Raw genomic sequence first — 15751 nt, 5'->3', positions numbered from 1 at the left:
AAGGTAACGTAATTGAAACTTTAGATCTATCTCTAGAGTACAGTTCTGTGAATTTAATTAATAGCTCTTAGAAATTAGGATGTCATTAAAAATATAAAAATATTAAAACTTTCTTAAAAATCAATCTTCTGGGAGTCCTAAATCCTATCGGCAGGCGTTGATTAGTAAATAATAAACAAGAGAGGATTAGTTGCACTTGAATTAACTGTTATCTGAGGATGCTAAAGATGATACCTGATTCTGTTTGTCTCTAACAAATGAAAACAAACAAGTGCTAGAAACAAAATGAACAACAAGATTTAAACTGATAAACAGATGTACATCCCAATAGAAATCAGATAGCAGGCATGAGAGAAAAACACAAATTAAACTATTTTGCTTGCTTCTCCCAAAGAATTTTGCTTAATAGGCATATTTTTTCATTGACCTTTCTGACAGGATTGCCACTTTGCTAGGAGGATGACTTGAATTTTAGATCTGTTCATCCACGTCATCAAAATAGTGTCATTATCAGAGATGGGGGTAGCTTACGCAGGCAATGAGAGCATAAGGAAAACATCCTCTCTAAAGTGAAGAATAGTAGCATATTTAAATAGTCTTGGGTCTGAAATTCACAGAATGAAGTTGCTAGAATTTTAAATTTGTCCTTGTAAACCAAACAGCTTTTACTAACTATTGCATGCCAGAGCATAGGTTTCTCTCTGCATATAAATCAGGTTCTTTTGGAAGCTGCATTAACCCTTGCAAGACTTTAAACTTAATAAAGGTATATTAATTAATTTATATATTAATGATAGCTGCCAGATAAAGTATAAGATACAGAGACAGCTAACTTAAACAAAAGAGAGAAACTGACACATTTGACAATAATGCCATAAAATCGAAAAAGTATAAAAGAAGAAACCTAGGTGAGAAGAGAGAAACTTACAGATGCTGAGGTGTAGTTTTTCAAGATACTCATTGTTTTCCATAATTTAAATTTATAAAGATGTGATTATTTAAATATAGCCTTTAATTTTAATGATAGTGTCACTGGCTTAAAAAACTCTCTCAGGGGAAAATATTCTGACCGTCACATTTCAGGTAGATATATGTCAGGCAGGGTTCGTTTATTTTATTTAAAATGGTACCCTCCATAATAAATCCAGAACTTTGGATTTTTATATAAACATGGTATTTAACAGACAAATCTGATGTTACTTTAAATATATGTCTCGTAACAAAAGAGAGCTAGGATGTATATCTTCGTTTAGGTCCTGGAATCGAAAACTGACATTACAGCCTGATCTGAGTAATTGTGAAATGAATAATTCATGAGCAATAAATAGTCACTTCTATTATAGATTACCAATAGTATTTGATACCTTTTATTTTAATCTTTCTTTACATCAATGACAGCATGTTCTTCAAATTCAGAAGTGTGACTATTGAGTGTGTTCTCCTCACTCAAGAAATAGAGCATGAAATAATGTACTATGTTATCAATGTTTTTATCTTCAAGGGGTATAAAGATTTCAAGGAGGCAAACAGACTACAGAATAATAAGAATTAGAGAGCAATGCTAGAATATACAACTCAATGGGGAAGTGATGGCATTATCTTCGTCCAAAATAGAAATGCTTATTTTTGAAGAAAATTTTCAGGAATTGTCTTTCATTATTTTTTCTTCTTGATATCCAGAATCAAGTTTGAAAGGTTTCTGAGATTCGACTTCTACCTTATTTATGGTCATTCTCCTTGCCTTGTAGAAGTATTTATTATCTCTCACCTAGATGCCTGTAAGGTTCTTTCTTCCAGACCTTCTCTCTTCTGGCTTTCTGAAGGAAGGCTTTAATCTTTCATATATGTGATCATATGCAGTCTTACAGTTGGTTAATAATAATAATGAATCAAAGAAAGAGGGAAGAGAGATTACATAGATGTAGGAAGAAGATATATTTTTCTAGTACAGAAATATAAAATGTAAAATGTGTACTATTAATATAAAATACCAGTTGAATCCACACATATTAATGCTTTCTTTAGTTTAGTAATGGGATGAGATGCAGGCAGAATGAGTCTCATTGGGTTGGAATGAGTATGCCAGTGAATCATACCAGGACCTATTCTCTGTTGGAGATATCGTCCTTGGGGCCAAAACTCCAGATATCTCTTTCTAGAAGTAATGCTCATTTGAATACTGCTTGTCTTGTGGCTCATCCCAGTTTTGCACGTTCATATAGACAAGCACCATTCAAACACCACTTTTCAATCAAGCACCTAAATATTTCAAGAATCTTCTGAGACAAGCAATAAATTGACCAAATACTTATATTAGTGCTCCATCGCCTGCAGCATTAAATTTGGTCTTTTATTTAGAGCTTGTCCATTGTCTTAAATTCTAGCCAATTTCCCCTACACTATTATTTTATTTTTTGGCGTTGTAACATACGTCCTTTGATTTGTAGAGCTGGTTTTCTACTACTCTGTGAAATGCACACTCCTATTGTGCATTGTTTCACTTTCTATTCCCTTCACCTGGGTCACCCTCTTCCTGCTTTCCACCATCTGTTGAAACTCTGATCATCTTTCGAATTGCAGATCATGCACTTTCTCTTGTACAAGGCCTTTCACAATATTGCAGGTTACACTTTTCTCAGTATTTCTGTTGCTTGACATTCACCTGACATAGTTCAAAATGTAACTGATCATGAATTATTTCCCCTTTGCCGGTTTCAAACCTAACTTCGCATTTCCAATCAAAGTGTAAACTCCTTAGTGAAGAGTTGCAGTCTTAGAGACTGGAGAACTTTAGAGGTGGATAGACATAAGTTCATTCCCACAAACTTTTACTTGACACAACACCTGTTTTACCACGTTCTGTTCAAGATGCCTTTCTTTGAGCACTTCCAATGCCTCGGCACAAAGTTGGAGTTTAATTCACTCTCATCTTGTAAATAATTGAGTACAACTTCTTTAAACTAACTGCGGAACTACACACAACCTGTTGAATTTGAGCCGTCTTTATTCTGGTGGGGTATTTTGGACTGTATTGTTTTTCCTTGAGAGGCTCTGTCAGAGTCGTTTTCTCAAAAACAAAACAAAACAAAATTTGCTTCATTCAAATAGTCTTGCACTTCAGAGCCAGTTCTCCTCAGGGTACCTGTTAAGAAAGAGATGGCCCCATTCATGTGGGCCTTTCCTTCCAACTATCTGCTACTGCTCCAGATGATGGCTGCGCCTACAGCGTGAGACTGGGGGAGGTGGGCAGCTAAATTTCGAATGTGAATTAATCTCAGAGCATTGTGCCATGGTGCACAAGTATATTTGTGCCCTAGATTCCCAATGTGTGGTTTAGATTCTCATTACTTTTTATATTCCCAATGCTGTCATCTCAAATGTCTTTATATACTTTTGTTTTCATTCCTTAACATAAGTTTCCATTTAATTTAAGTTGTTTTTGTTTTTGTTTTTAATCTCAGGGCATTAACTACATGTAGTCAATATATATGCCCCAAATTTACTTGGGTAGACATGTCCAAAGGGTCCCAAACACTGAGCACCATCCCTGAAGGGGTGCAGCTTCATTGAACAGTAAGTGACAATGCTCCAAGTGCGCAAATACCCAGCCGCAATTGGATTCAGCTGAATTTGATATAGGCCAGTGGTTTCTGGTGTCTGAATGCAGCCGTGGCAATACATTCAGAAGCATTGTGCAATGCAGGTGCACGCTAGAGGATTAGCTCTCCAAAGCTGCGCGGTTTGACTATTTGATAGTATTATAATAATTCCTTCTTCAAAATGTGCTCTCCACCTATCAAAAGCAGATAGAATGGCATTTCACAACCATGGTAAAATCTGGAAGCCAGATTGGCAGTGCACCCACCTAAAAATACATATGTTTCTCTCACAGTATCCTTATTATGTGAACTATGGTCCTACATTCTGATTCCTTATGGCCAATAATTAGGAATAATTTAAGTTTCTGGGGTCTTATACCTAGTCTTTCATCATTATATAGCCACCAACACGTGAACAGGCATCCTCATAAAATGAGCAAATGAGCATATTGGAATAAGGTACATGATCCCCCTCACATTAAAAATTAGAAGCGAAAACACATCCCCCATCTGTGTGTTTATGTATCACTTACTTGATTAGTAAAGTAACACAGATCCCTGTGCACAAGTAAGAAACACAGGAAATACAATGCAGTAGATGAAACATCACTTAGTTAAAATAAAGTGATTGGTCTCAGATGTGACATTTTCCATTACCCTTCCCTTTTCTTCCCTGAATAAAGGATACACCGAGCTTATTAAAAATTGTGTTAAAATTAAAGCTGGCAGTCATGTGAGCACTAACAGGGGAAAAAGCATGTGTGAAATTGTAATATTCGAATATTCCTTTCTTTTTATTCTGACACAGAGGAAAAAAGTTTTGAGACAACTTTCCAACACTGTCTCTAGAAATAATACCCAAAGTGAAATTTTTACCCCTCTTAGTCAGAGTGGTATTTTTAACTAATATGCTAGTAAATGGGGCATAGAAATCATAAATGGAAATGATTTGAATGAATATAGATTGTTAAGGTGCCATTTATATGGCATGACTCACCCTGTCATAACAAGTGTAAGGGGTTTATAGGACAGTAAAGAGTAGTAAGTGAATAATACTATCGCCAAAAAAAAGAGAAAGAATCGTTTATGTTAGAAAAGTGTCAGTTCACAAGATGTTGCAAATTATGTGAATTTATTGAAAGAAAAAATTTATTAGAGATTTGTTGGACTATATTCTATTTCAGTATTGATGTTTTTCTCTGATATGTTAGAATACATTTGGATAAATCATAATCTGTTGTACTTATAAAGAAAGGTGTGTGCATGTGTGATATTGTGTGTATGTGCTGACAAAGAAAAAGACAGTAAAAGCAAACAGTGGTTACACCATTAGAACCTTTCAGCAGAAAAGTAGTATATGTGAGCTGCCATTCTAAGATTTGGGCTCTTCATTGTTTGCTGATAGATTCTCTGTGATGGACGCCTCGTTTACATTCTGTAGAGTTAATCTCCAGAACACTTGCCCCAGCCATAAATAGAGATGGTTGCCTGCTCTCTGCTTTTCTAAGCAGCTAATTAGGTGTTGTGAAAGCTTACGTTGGTGAAAGAAGGTAAATTAGAAATAAAAAAGAAAAATGAGAGCAAATAAAAAAAAATGGACTTCCATTTATAGAGTTGTCTACTTGGAAACAACTCTAATTTTAAGATGCTGTTAGAAACAGTAGCAACCACCACAGTAATAGAAGAACACTACCCTATTTAAAACTATTTACAAAGCACAAATAAAACCATTTTGTTAACAGTCATTAAGCAGAGAAAACTCAAATGTCCTTTCTCCCATTGCCACTGCACTTTAGAATTTGCTCATTGATGCCCTGACTTATGGATTTGGGTTTTCAGAATTTTAAGATACTGACAATTATTTCCTCATTATAAAACATTAAATCAGATGTGTATCTGAAACTCTAATGCTAGAAACAGTATGCGTGTTTTCAGAAATACAGATATGTGGGCTCCCTGGGCAACAGGCAAGTTCGAAACTAAGGGGAGGAAATCCTTTTATGTTTGCTAATGTTTCCCTAAGTGGTAACAAGTTGCCAACTCTCTCTCTTCGGGTGGTGTAGTAATGCTTCCAAGACAGAAGAAATAAACTTAACTTCTAATTTGTGATAAATTTGTGCCGGAGAGTGAGATAGATTATAATAAAGAGGTAGATTTACTCCGAAATAAGAAATTTTGTGGATGGGTTCCTTGACGTGTTTCCTTTGCAGTGAACACCACGGAGCTGCAACACACAAGGATTTTTCCCGACTTTTTCCCAAAATAACTGTGTTCAGCAGAGGCCCCCTTAATCTTTGTTAATCCTTGCTGGTTTAAATAGTATTCTGGCTTCAAATTTTAATCTTATGCATAGTAATTGTTGGCCCCTCTACCCATCATTGAAATGGCTATGCATTCCTAATGAAACAAGGACATTACAATATTAAAACTACACTATAAACAGTAAGTAGGGTAGCCTTTGTAAAAGATTGCTAAAATCCAAATAATTAAATGGCGGATAATTTAATGTTTTGCCTAAATATTTTCTTTTCACTTACATAGACTTAACTTACACAATGATAATTACTTTGAAGGTATATTTTGGCACAAAATGATCACTTGCCTACTATCTCTGAGATTAAGTTATTAAACTGCTTGGTCTATGTTAAAAAAAAGAGAAAATGTTCAGATATGTCAGCCAATATAAATATGCAGATTTCAGATATCTTTATGTCTAAATCAATTTGAATTATAGAAAGTTCTAAAATTAGAGGTAGTGAAGTTGATCCAATCATAGATTTTAAAAAGTTATATATATATATATTTCCATTATGCACATATAATGTTCTACATGTAAATATGTTTATATATACTTATATATGTTTATGTTATCCGTTATATTATGAATATAGACCTTTCCTGTTTGTTTTATAGTTTCACCTGTAATTTTATGGCAATTGCTGAGACTTAATTTTCAGGAATGCATTGGCTATTCATTTGAGTTTTAAATTTTATATGGACTGTATGGTGGAGAAAACTCAATTTTATCACACACACATACAAATAAAGATCTGTGTGTGTGTGTCTGTGTCTGTGTCTGTGTGTGTGGTTTATGGTACAGCTGAACTAAGAGTACTATTGTTGTTTGAATGACTGTGTCATTTGCAAAAAATATTATAGAAGTTAAGATGCAAAATTGAACTAATTAAGATTTCGATACTTCCCTTTGGGAGCTTGTATAATAGTCAGATGTGGCTATAGGAGTATAGAAAATGATTCTTAATACTAAACAAGTTATTTAAATTTATCTGATTGTTACATGATCCTTCAGGGATTCATATATTTTAAAAATTAGACTCTGTAAACTTTCCCTATAGGCATAACTGCCCAGATTTCCAGCTGTTGGACCTCAGAATTGTTTTCTCTTTGCAATATGAACATGCTTATCTCTCAGTTTTTCTCATCTGCATACTATTTGAATTATGCCTTCTTTCCGGCAAAGGGTGCGTTCTGTGAAAGGGTAATCATGTTATATTGAGGAAAGGATGAAAATGAAGATAAATAATTTCTTTATAATCCCAGATTTGTCCAGAAGAAAAAAGGGAACCTTGGATCAATTATTTTTGCTTTGATTTCTTCTGTCCAGGATCTCTGAGTTTGTTTTCTGATGAAGATATCAAATGTATGCAAATAGCAACTGTCTATATAATTTGCTTTTTTTTTTTAAATATCTGTAGCCTGTAATTCAACATATTTAATCTGAGATCCATTTTCCCTAAGGTGTAGAAGTTTGATTATCTACATTTACAGCCCTAGCTTAAGAAAACACTTCACACTATTATTCTTTATTAAACATATTTAGTTTATTTAGGGAATTTTTAAAAAAATATATAGTAAAAGGTACACATGGCAGAAATATGGCTCTTTTTTTATATTCCCCTTCCTCTTCTTTTTCTGTTTCCCTCCTTCCGCCTTCCCTTCACTTAGCTTTCCATCTTCTCTCTTTTTTCTCTTTCTTTTTTTTCATTTCTTTATTTATGTTACTTCAGAAATAATTTCACTCTCTCACGAATTCTTATTTGACCCCTGGCAGTTATCATTCACTTTACGCTCATAGTTTCTGCTCTTGTACAAAAGTGTCCATTCAATTCTTTTCACTGTCTGTGAACTGCTGCCATCAAATTACAATCTAATCGCAAGGTGAACAGCTTATAATGTATCACAATCAATACTCAAAATTTGCTCCCTAGGCTGTGACATAAAAGAGCCAAGCAAAAAGCTGCAGATTTTCAGCAGTAAAGTGCAAACAATCATTTTATGTTGATGGTTTCAAATTCAATGTCGATTTACACTTTCATATATCTGCATTATTCTATCTCTTTCATTCTCTTCTTAAATTCATATTGAATTTATTCAGTGCTAGGCTATTTAAATGGCCGAAATTGAAGGCCAGTCAATATTGGAATATAAAACTATGTTAGTATGTTTCAAGAAGAGTATATGGGTTGTAAAGGAAGTTTTTTAAAAATTATCTCTCAAAGATACAAAAGTATTGCCAAGAAAAATAGGTAGTAGAGTTTTGTACTGCGTTTTTGAAGGATAAAATTGATTTAATGAAATGATGCATACTTTTTTTCTAACACTTACTGATGCAGATAGGTAATTTTTATGATTCCCACTCAGAATATGTAAAGAAAATAAATACCTAATATTTAACTTTTCTGGATATTCTTTTGTTTTTGAGTCTCTGGGTGAATAGTTCAGTTTGAGACTACATTTAAGCATTCTTGGCTGCATTATATAATAAACAACATATTTCATTCACTCACAGGTAAATATATTTTTAAAAATATGACAAAATTGAAGTAGAGGCGAGCTACTTAAAGACTTTTTGAACATTTTGCTAGTGTGCATGATACATGCTATGAAATACCACAGTATTTTTGTTTTAAACACCATTTTGATTCCTTTCTAAAAAATGTTAGTCTCATATGAAATTATTTTACCCTAAAACCTCATGAGATAAATCAAGTTGTGGTTTATTTATTTTTTCTTTTTTGGAGAGGGAATTATTTATGTGTTCTAAACATGAACTCAGATTTTATTTTTGACTTTGAAAAGTACCGATATAAATTTACACTGCTATTACATTTGTTCTTTTAAATATTTTTCACGTGAACTCTTTTTCCTTGCACAAGACACTATAAATTTGTAGGGATCCTCTCATATCAATGACATGGCAATCCCAAGAGTTCTAAATGTGTAGGGAATTCTCTTCCCATCACATACAACTAAATTGTAAATATCCTCTCCTGAAAAAGAAAAAGTCCCTGATTTACAACGTATCATTAGACATTAAAGGTAACAACATTTGTGGATGAAAGGGACCACTGGGAAGATATCATTCAAAGTTATAGTTTAAAATATCGAGGTCATGGATAGATGCAGCTGTTGACATTTTCTTTCATGTTTTCTTGCTCAACATCTATTAAAATAGGAATTATTAGAGAATGCTTCATTTAGATGTTCTATATGCTTACTGGCAAAAGAGAGAAGTTAAAATTCTCACAGAAAGCATTATCATTTAAAATAAGAAATCACAATTTGTCATTCATTCTGAACTCCCTCTGTTGACTAAATTCATTTTCACCTACTAATACCAAAAACAGAAAGCTGAAGTGAAGAAAAGTGATTACATGATCCATACCTATATCTAATAAAACAAGAATGCACACTTTTTGACAAGCTATTCATAACACATTCTGATAGAAAATTCCATTTGCTACTCTCAGTAGGAATAGTAGGCTTTTAAAGGAAACCTTTTATTTTATGACTGTCACCAAAATAACAATTACAAGCAAAATGAGGATAAAACATGGGGAAAAAAAGCAGCTTATAGCTTGTTATAGAACTTTGCAATCCAGTTTTTGCCCTGTTATTTGATTTGAAACATTAATCCTGGTAATCCTTTTTGAAGTTTACTGTTTCCAGGATGGGTTATATAGAACAAAGACTATCTGATATCCTCAGGAAATTAGTTTACAGCGATGTGCTATTCTACTGAGAATGATTCTCCAATGGCCACTTTTCACTTCTTCTGATGCTATGGGAATTTGTTAATACCTAGAGAATAGACTTAAATAAAACCATTGTCTCAACCAGCAGGTTTATGCAACCATCCTGAAATGTTTTAATTATTGTTTTCTTTTCCTTTTTAATTAAGAGACCAGAGGTCAAGCAAGCCCACTGAGAGTTGGTGGCAGCCTTGGTAGAAATGTAGCGGAAACCCTTATGATTGGATGTACTGTTTTCTCTTTTGTTTTGCAGAACCAGAAGAGTGCGTTAATTGCACAGATGAATGCCGAGTGCTTGGTCATTCTGACAGGTGTTGGATGCCACAGTTCCCTGCAGCCAATCAGGCTGAAAACGCAGATTACCGCACAAATCTCTTTGTACCCACAGTCGAAGCTAATGTTGAGACTGAGACTTACGAAACTGTGAATCCCACTGGGAAAAAGACTTTTTGTACATTTGGAAAAGACAAGCGAGAGCACACTATTCTCATTGCCAATGTTAAACCTTACTTAAAAGCCAAACGTGCCCTGAGCCCTCTCCTCCAAGAGGTCCCCTCAGCATCAAGCAGCCCAACCAAGGCATGCATCGAGCCTTGCACCTCAACAAAAGGCTCTCTGGATGGTTGTGAGGCAAAACCAGGAGCCCTGGCAGAAGCAAGCAGCCAGAACTTGCCCACTGACAGTCAGTATCTGTCGCCCAGTAAGCAACCAAGAGACCCTCCCTTCACGGCTTCGGATCAGATGGCGAGGGTCTTCGCGGATGTGCATTCTCGAGCAAGCCGGGATTCCAGCGAGATGGGCGCCGTTCTCGAGCAGCTGGACCACCCCGCCCGGGATCGGGGCCGAGAGTCGGTGGATGCCGAGGAGGTCGTGAGAGAAATTGATAAGCTTTTGCAGGACTGCCGGGGAAATGACCCTGTGGCTGTGAGAAAGTGAAGGGGGGAAAAAAAGAAAGAAAGAAAGAAAGCATTGGCATTTTCTTGTCTCTTCTGTTGATTTAAATATGATCCCTCCTGGTGACAACCCGGGACACAGGGATGAAGAGAGACCAATGCTACTTTAAGGCTTTTAGTGAACATCTGAAGTGCCCACAAGTATGTTCTTTTCACTGCTGTTTCTTTTTCAGAGATAACAATGGTTTTGTTTCGACCAAACTTATATTAGGACAGAAATAATGATGCTCAAAGAGAAAAGAGAAAAAGAGAGAGCGAAGAAAGAGGAGAGAAGATGAAGGAGGATGAGGAGGCGAGTTACCTTTTGACAATCTGTTAGGAAGGTATGCGGTGTGAGAGTTGAAGTATTTCTGATCACTCTAAGACTGTCCTCCGTGATTTATGCTGACTTAACTGTTTACCTATAAACCCCATACAAAGCAGGGTCATAATTCTGTGATCTGTGGTGGATTTCGAGCAGTCATCACAGGCTCCTACTGAAAGTCCCGAAAAGACCTTGCAGTAGTCCAAGCTACACCAAACATTAACACATATTTGTGGTAAACATTTCTGTATAAAGTTACCTGCCACACATATAAACACAAAGAACATTCCACGTCTTTAGTCGAAAAAAATTTAAAAAATAAATAAAAACAAACTCGGTCATTTGTAAGACACCTCATGTCGTATAAAAGTTAAGTGTAAAAAGATATAGTCCATTTTGTCCTGCACACACATAGACTAATTCACTTCGTTAAAGGAAAAGAAAATTTAAAGTTTTAAAATGCCTCTTTAGCATTTTAGTGTCCAACAAACATATAAATAATGATGGATATGTTTTAAATTTGACCTATAAAAGTTTTGAAAGCTACTTATCACTGAGTGATAACATTCAGAGAAAATTAACATGATTAATATGTTTTACTCATTTGTGGACACTAAAATAGCTCAGGAAAGCGAAAATGTCTTAGACATCCACAAATCACATGACCATTTAAATGTGCAAATGTAAGAAGATTCAATGTGTTTACATCAAATGACATATTTTTATTGATTTATTGCAGATTCAGTGCATATGAGCCAAATTGTTGAGTGTATAAGAGCTATATTGTGTATTTTATTAAATTAATATATAGTTGTGTTGCAAAAATATTTGGGCTTATATTGTAAATGGCAAGTGTTGCCTCGGTAGCTGTCGAACTCTATGAGTTTTGTTTTCTCCTGCTTCCTTTTCGCCATGGAGTGTCGGAAGCAGTGCCTCAGAGCAAAGTCTCTCGTTAAATGTATAGTCTACCAAGTACTACAGTACATAATCTGTTCAAAATGTGTCTGAATGAGCTGATGGAGCTATCTGAAAGGTCGAAAAATACATTTGTCAGTCATGGTTATGTGCAAGTCCTTGTAGAAGCTTTTATTAAAGTCATGCTAAATCACAAGAATTACATCTGTACCAATACCTGACACTTCTTCATGTTTTCCCAATAACATGCAGCTTCTGCCTATGTAGATATCATACTGTCAATTGGTTCTCAAAAGTATGTTAAGTGGTTCAAGATGCGTGTTTCCCATTTATTTCAAAACCATGAACAATGCTTTAATGCATGTGTGGTACCAGCACTGGTTACTTGCATCGTGTAGTGTTTTTCAAGAGGTCTGGGTCTTAACAAAATATTTTTCCTTTTTCTCAGTGCTCTTTTGCCTCTTTTTATTGGTGTCCCTTGAGAACAGCACACCTCTATTCCTTTGTTTGGTTGCACCTTTTCTTGTGACATTTAGCAAGTTTCAAACTTACTTCCATATGAGGCTAGGAAACCTCAAATTTCAGGAATTGGGAAAAATAAAATTAGCACTTGCAGAAGTAGCAGCAGATGGGAAAATGCCTTGATTGACATTTTCCTTCAGCGTTTAAAATTTTTGGCATTTTAACAGCTTCATGACAAACAGCTTCCAGCCCATACCTTAGAAAATGGGGTGCTGAGTTAAATAAGGCCTGTTTGTGCACTGGAGCAGAAAAATGTATTATTTGCAAACTGGTGGAGAATTCTGTGCCTTCTTTTCTGGCCACCAAGCCAGTGTAGAAAAAGCGTAAATGTCATAAAATCCTTATATTAAACACAAAAACAAGAGCAAAAACAAACATTGAACTGATTTAAGTTTTGTAATGTTAAACTTCAACAAATTCAACTGAAAATATTTCCGTCAAATGCTGTCAAGACTGTAGACTGTACCTCGTTTGCAAAACTGCTTTGAAAGGAAGAGTGGACGACTCCCATCAGCCTTATTCTCTCGAGAACTGTATCTGGTTCCTAGTTACAGCCTTTCCAAAGCTCTACTCTTGGTTCTTATTATTTGTAAATGTTTAAATTAGAAGAGAAAGGATCTTGTACACGTGAAACCTAACTGACTCTATATTTTGGACAATTTATGTACCTGAAACATGTTGTCTCTGTTATATGATGTTATTTTTTTTTTATTTTTATTTTTTGCCAGGAGACTACAGGTTGATTTAGCTTGATAGCAGGAATTTGATGGAAAACAGATTTCCATTTAGTCTTACCAAGTGTTGCCTCTCTCTGACTAGACAGATAGCCACTTAGTAAAATCTAAGGCAGTATGTAAATGAAACCAACAAAGAGAGTAGGGGTTATTTTTAAAACATTCTTAACTTTGAGTAACCATTTGTTCAATTTATTACATGTGTCTGAAGACATTAAAATGCTATAAGGTTTTAAAAATTGGTTGTGCCAATGTGTGAGGGATTTACCTTTAGGCTCTCCATCACCAGTGATTTACTAGTGTTAGCTGTTTAACTCATTACCTGTATTTAATAGTGATTATTTATTTACAAGTTAGTGGTAATTCAGCAGTCAGGACCCTAAGCTTTTACAGTTGAGTTGAGGGAATCTTGCTTTTACTTATTTGGCTGGCAACTGCCTTTATCACAGACCTCTGGTGCTTGGCTTCTGAGGAAGTCTATGTAATGCCAAAATCACCACTTTGGGGAGCAACTTGCTCTAAGGGGTGATGCATGATCAAATTGTGATATTTCAAGGGGTTTCAGCATAATTCAGAATGTGAAAAAAATTGTCTTAATTCACATCCTCCATTTATTAACCCCTCAAACAAAATTCCACACATTCAAAATGAATAATTTGATAATACTTTGTCTTTTAGGTCTTTAAAAAACTGAAGTCCAGCACAGAAAAAGACTTTATAGAAAATTTCATGAGAGAGTCAAAGTTCTAAAAATTATTTACTGATGAACTAAAAAAAAAAAGTAACAGAAGAGTCTTTTCATTCAATGTTAATGATGAAAAAAGATCTTTTCATCCTAGTTAAAAATAGTGAGAATCAGTGTTAGTTAACCTATACCAAAGTAAACATTAAAGAGACATATCACGCAATTTCAAAGAATGCTTTCATATTATTTCTTAACCTGACATCCTTAATGTAGGCAATATGCAAATATTGGCTTGCTACTCCATAAATTAATTGAATTCCTGGTTGGAAAATTGGCTTGTTTTGTTTTTCTACATTAGCTGATATCTTGTAAAACATCCTTTAAAGGATCCAGGTCCTGCACAATTTAAAAAATGACACCATTAAAAGAAAAAAAAAATGTCATATAGTAATAGAGCAGTATGCTTTATTAGAACCAGATTAAAAGCTGTGTGTTGCCTAATGGAGGAGAAGTTGCTGAGATCAACAGGTAGACTGAGGTCTGACATAATATATGCCCACTCGTTATTGTCTTATTATATTCTTTTGACAACAGACAACATTTATCAGAGCGTTAATTCAAATGAGAATTTTGGCTATCAAGATGTGTTGGTTCGAAACATAATTGAATGAGACCCAAATAAAGTCTGACTTCCCTGGCCCCGGTGTTTTGCAGGTTGGCTATTCCCATTTATCAGCTCCATCTCTCCATAAGGTTCCTAGCTGCACCAAGGACAACAACACAAGCAGCATACATTATATGGATTTATCTCAATGCTATTGTTTAATGGCTGTGTTTAATGTGACCTATCTGGAAAATGAGGACTCCGAATAAAAAGCTATTACTAATAGTGGCGTTGCATTCCCTTGAATTTATTAACACACAAGTCATGTGTTACACGGGGACACTGATCATAATTATTTTGGAAAGTTAACTGTGGCGTCACAACTGTTTTCGCTAGTTATTTGTTTGCCGGTAAAAAAAGATTTTAAAAAATTTACGTAACAGAAATGTCACTAGGTTCTCAGAGGAACGGGTTAACAATCTTTCAGATAGCTTAGATAAGCTAGCTAGTCAAATAATGACCGGGGCATCATAGTTTAATGATACTTGTGGCTTTTAATATTTATAATTGGTTTCAAGATAATCTGGCACAAGATCCTAAAGGACTTAAGAAATTTCATTTTTATAAACCCTCTCATAATCGTACGTGATTTATAAAAGCATATGTTACAAATGGCATTTTAAAGTAAATATGTATTTGCTATGACATCTAAAAATCATAAGCCTCTCTTTCTACTCGTTCGACAAACATCTACTGAATTTCTATTGTGTGGTCACCCTGGGCTATTATGCCCTAGGAGGAAACAGTAAACAAGGAATGCTGCCTGGTTCACAGTCTGCTGAGAGACAAACGGGTAAGTTAGAGCTCACATTACTGTTTATAAATCTGATTCAGCTGTGGGCATTTTCCTTAATTACTCCGCATATCCATATTTCTGCTTTTTCACTCTCAGTGAGTGGCATCTCCTAAATTACAAATCTATATAATATTCTGCCAATTTAGATGTTTTCCTCTTAATTTTACTTTTCTTCTGAAAGCATTACATATTTCAAGGAAAGTATATTGCTTTTTGAATTTAAGAAGAGCTTTATCTTTTAGAGTTATTGGGATAGACGGAATGGCTTATCCATTCATTCTTCTGCTCATTTATTTGTTGACTTCTTTGTTTCTTGAGCACCACATAGGTATCAGGTGCTATACAAGGACCCTAAACTACAAAGAACTAAACCAATTACATTCATCCCTCGATTTACACAGATTATCCATTCCACGCATCTTTCGCACAGAAGAAAATTGCATAAAAGGAGTCCACCAGTATGAAAAAAAATACTAAAGAAATAGATCAATATAAGTCATAAAAATACTTATTTCACATATTTTCA

The 15751-nt window shown here is 34.9% G+C and overlaps 1 protein-coding gene across 4 annotated transcripts in view; it reads left to right on the top strand.

The window, feature by feature from the left end:
- PCDH17 (protocadherin 17) overlaps window positions 1–14654 on the top strand; it is a 92428-nt gene extending 77774 nt beyond the window's left edge. For all 4 annotated transcript variants that reach the window (XM_039877173.1, XM_039877172.1, XM_039877171.1 and 1 more), the window contains one exon: window positions 9906–14654. In XM_039877173.1, the coding sequence (XP_039733107.1) occupies window positions 9906–10588 (683 nt within the window). In that variant the 3' untranslated portion in view covers window positions 10589–14654. The remainder of the gene's footprint in view (window positions 1–9905) is intronic.
- Window positions 14655–15751: the final 1097 nt, after the last annotated feature.

The sequence above is a fragment of the Pteropus medius genome, unplaced genomic scaffold, assembly GCF_902729225.1.
Source record: "Pteropus medius unplaced genomic scaffold, Ma_sr-lr_union100, whole genome shotgun sequence".
NCBI lineage: Eukaryota > Metazoa > Chordata > Mammalia > Chiroptera > Pteropodidae > Pteropus > Pteropus medius.
Note: the sequence above shows the minus strand (reverse complement) of the source record. Positions and strands in the feature narration are given on the sequence as shown.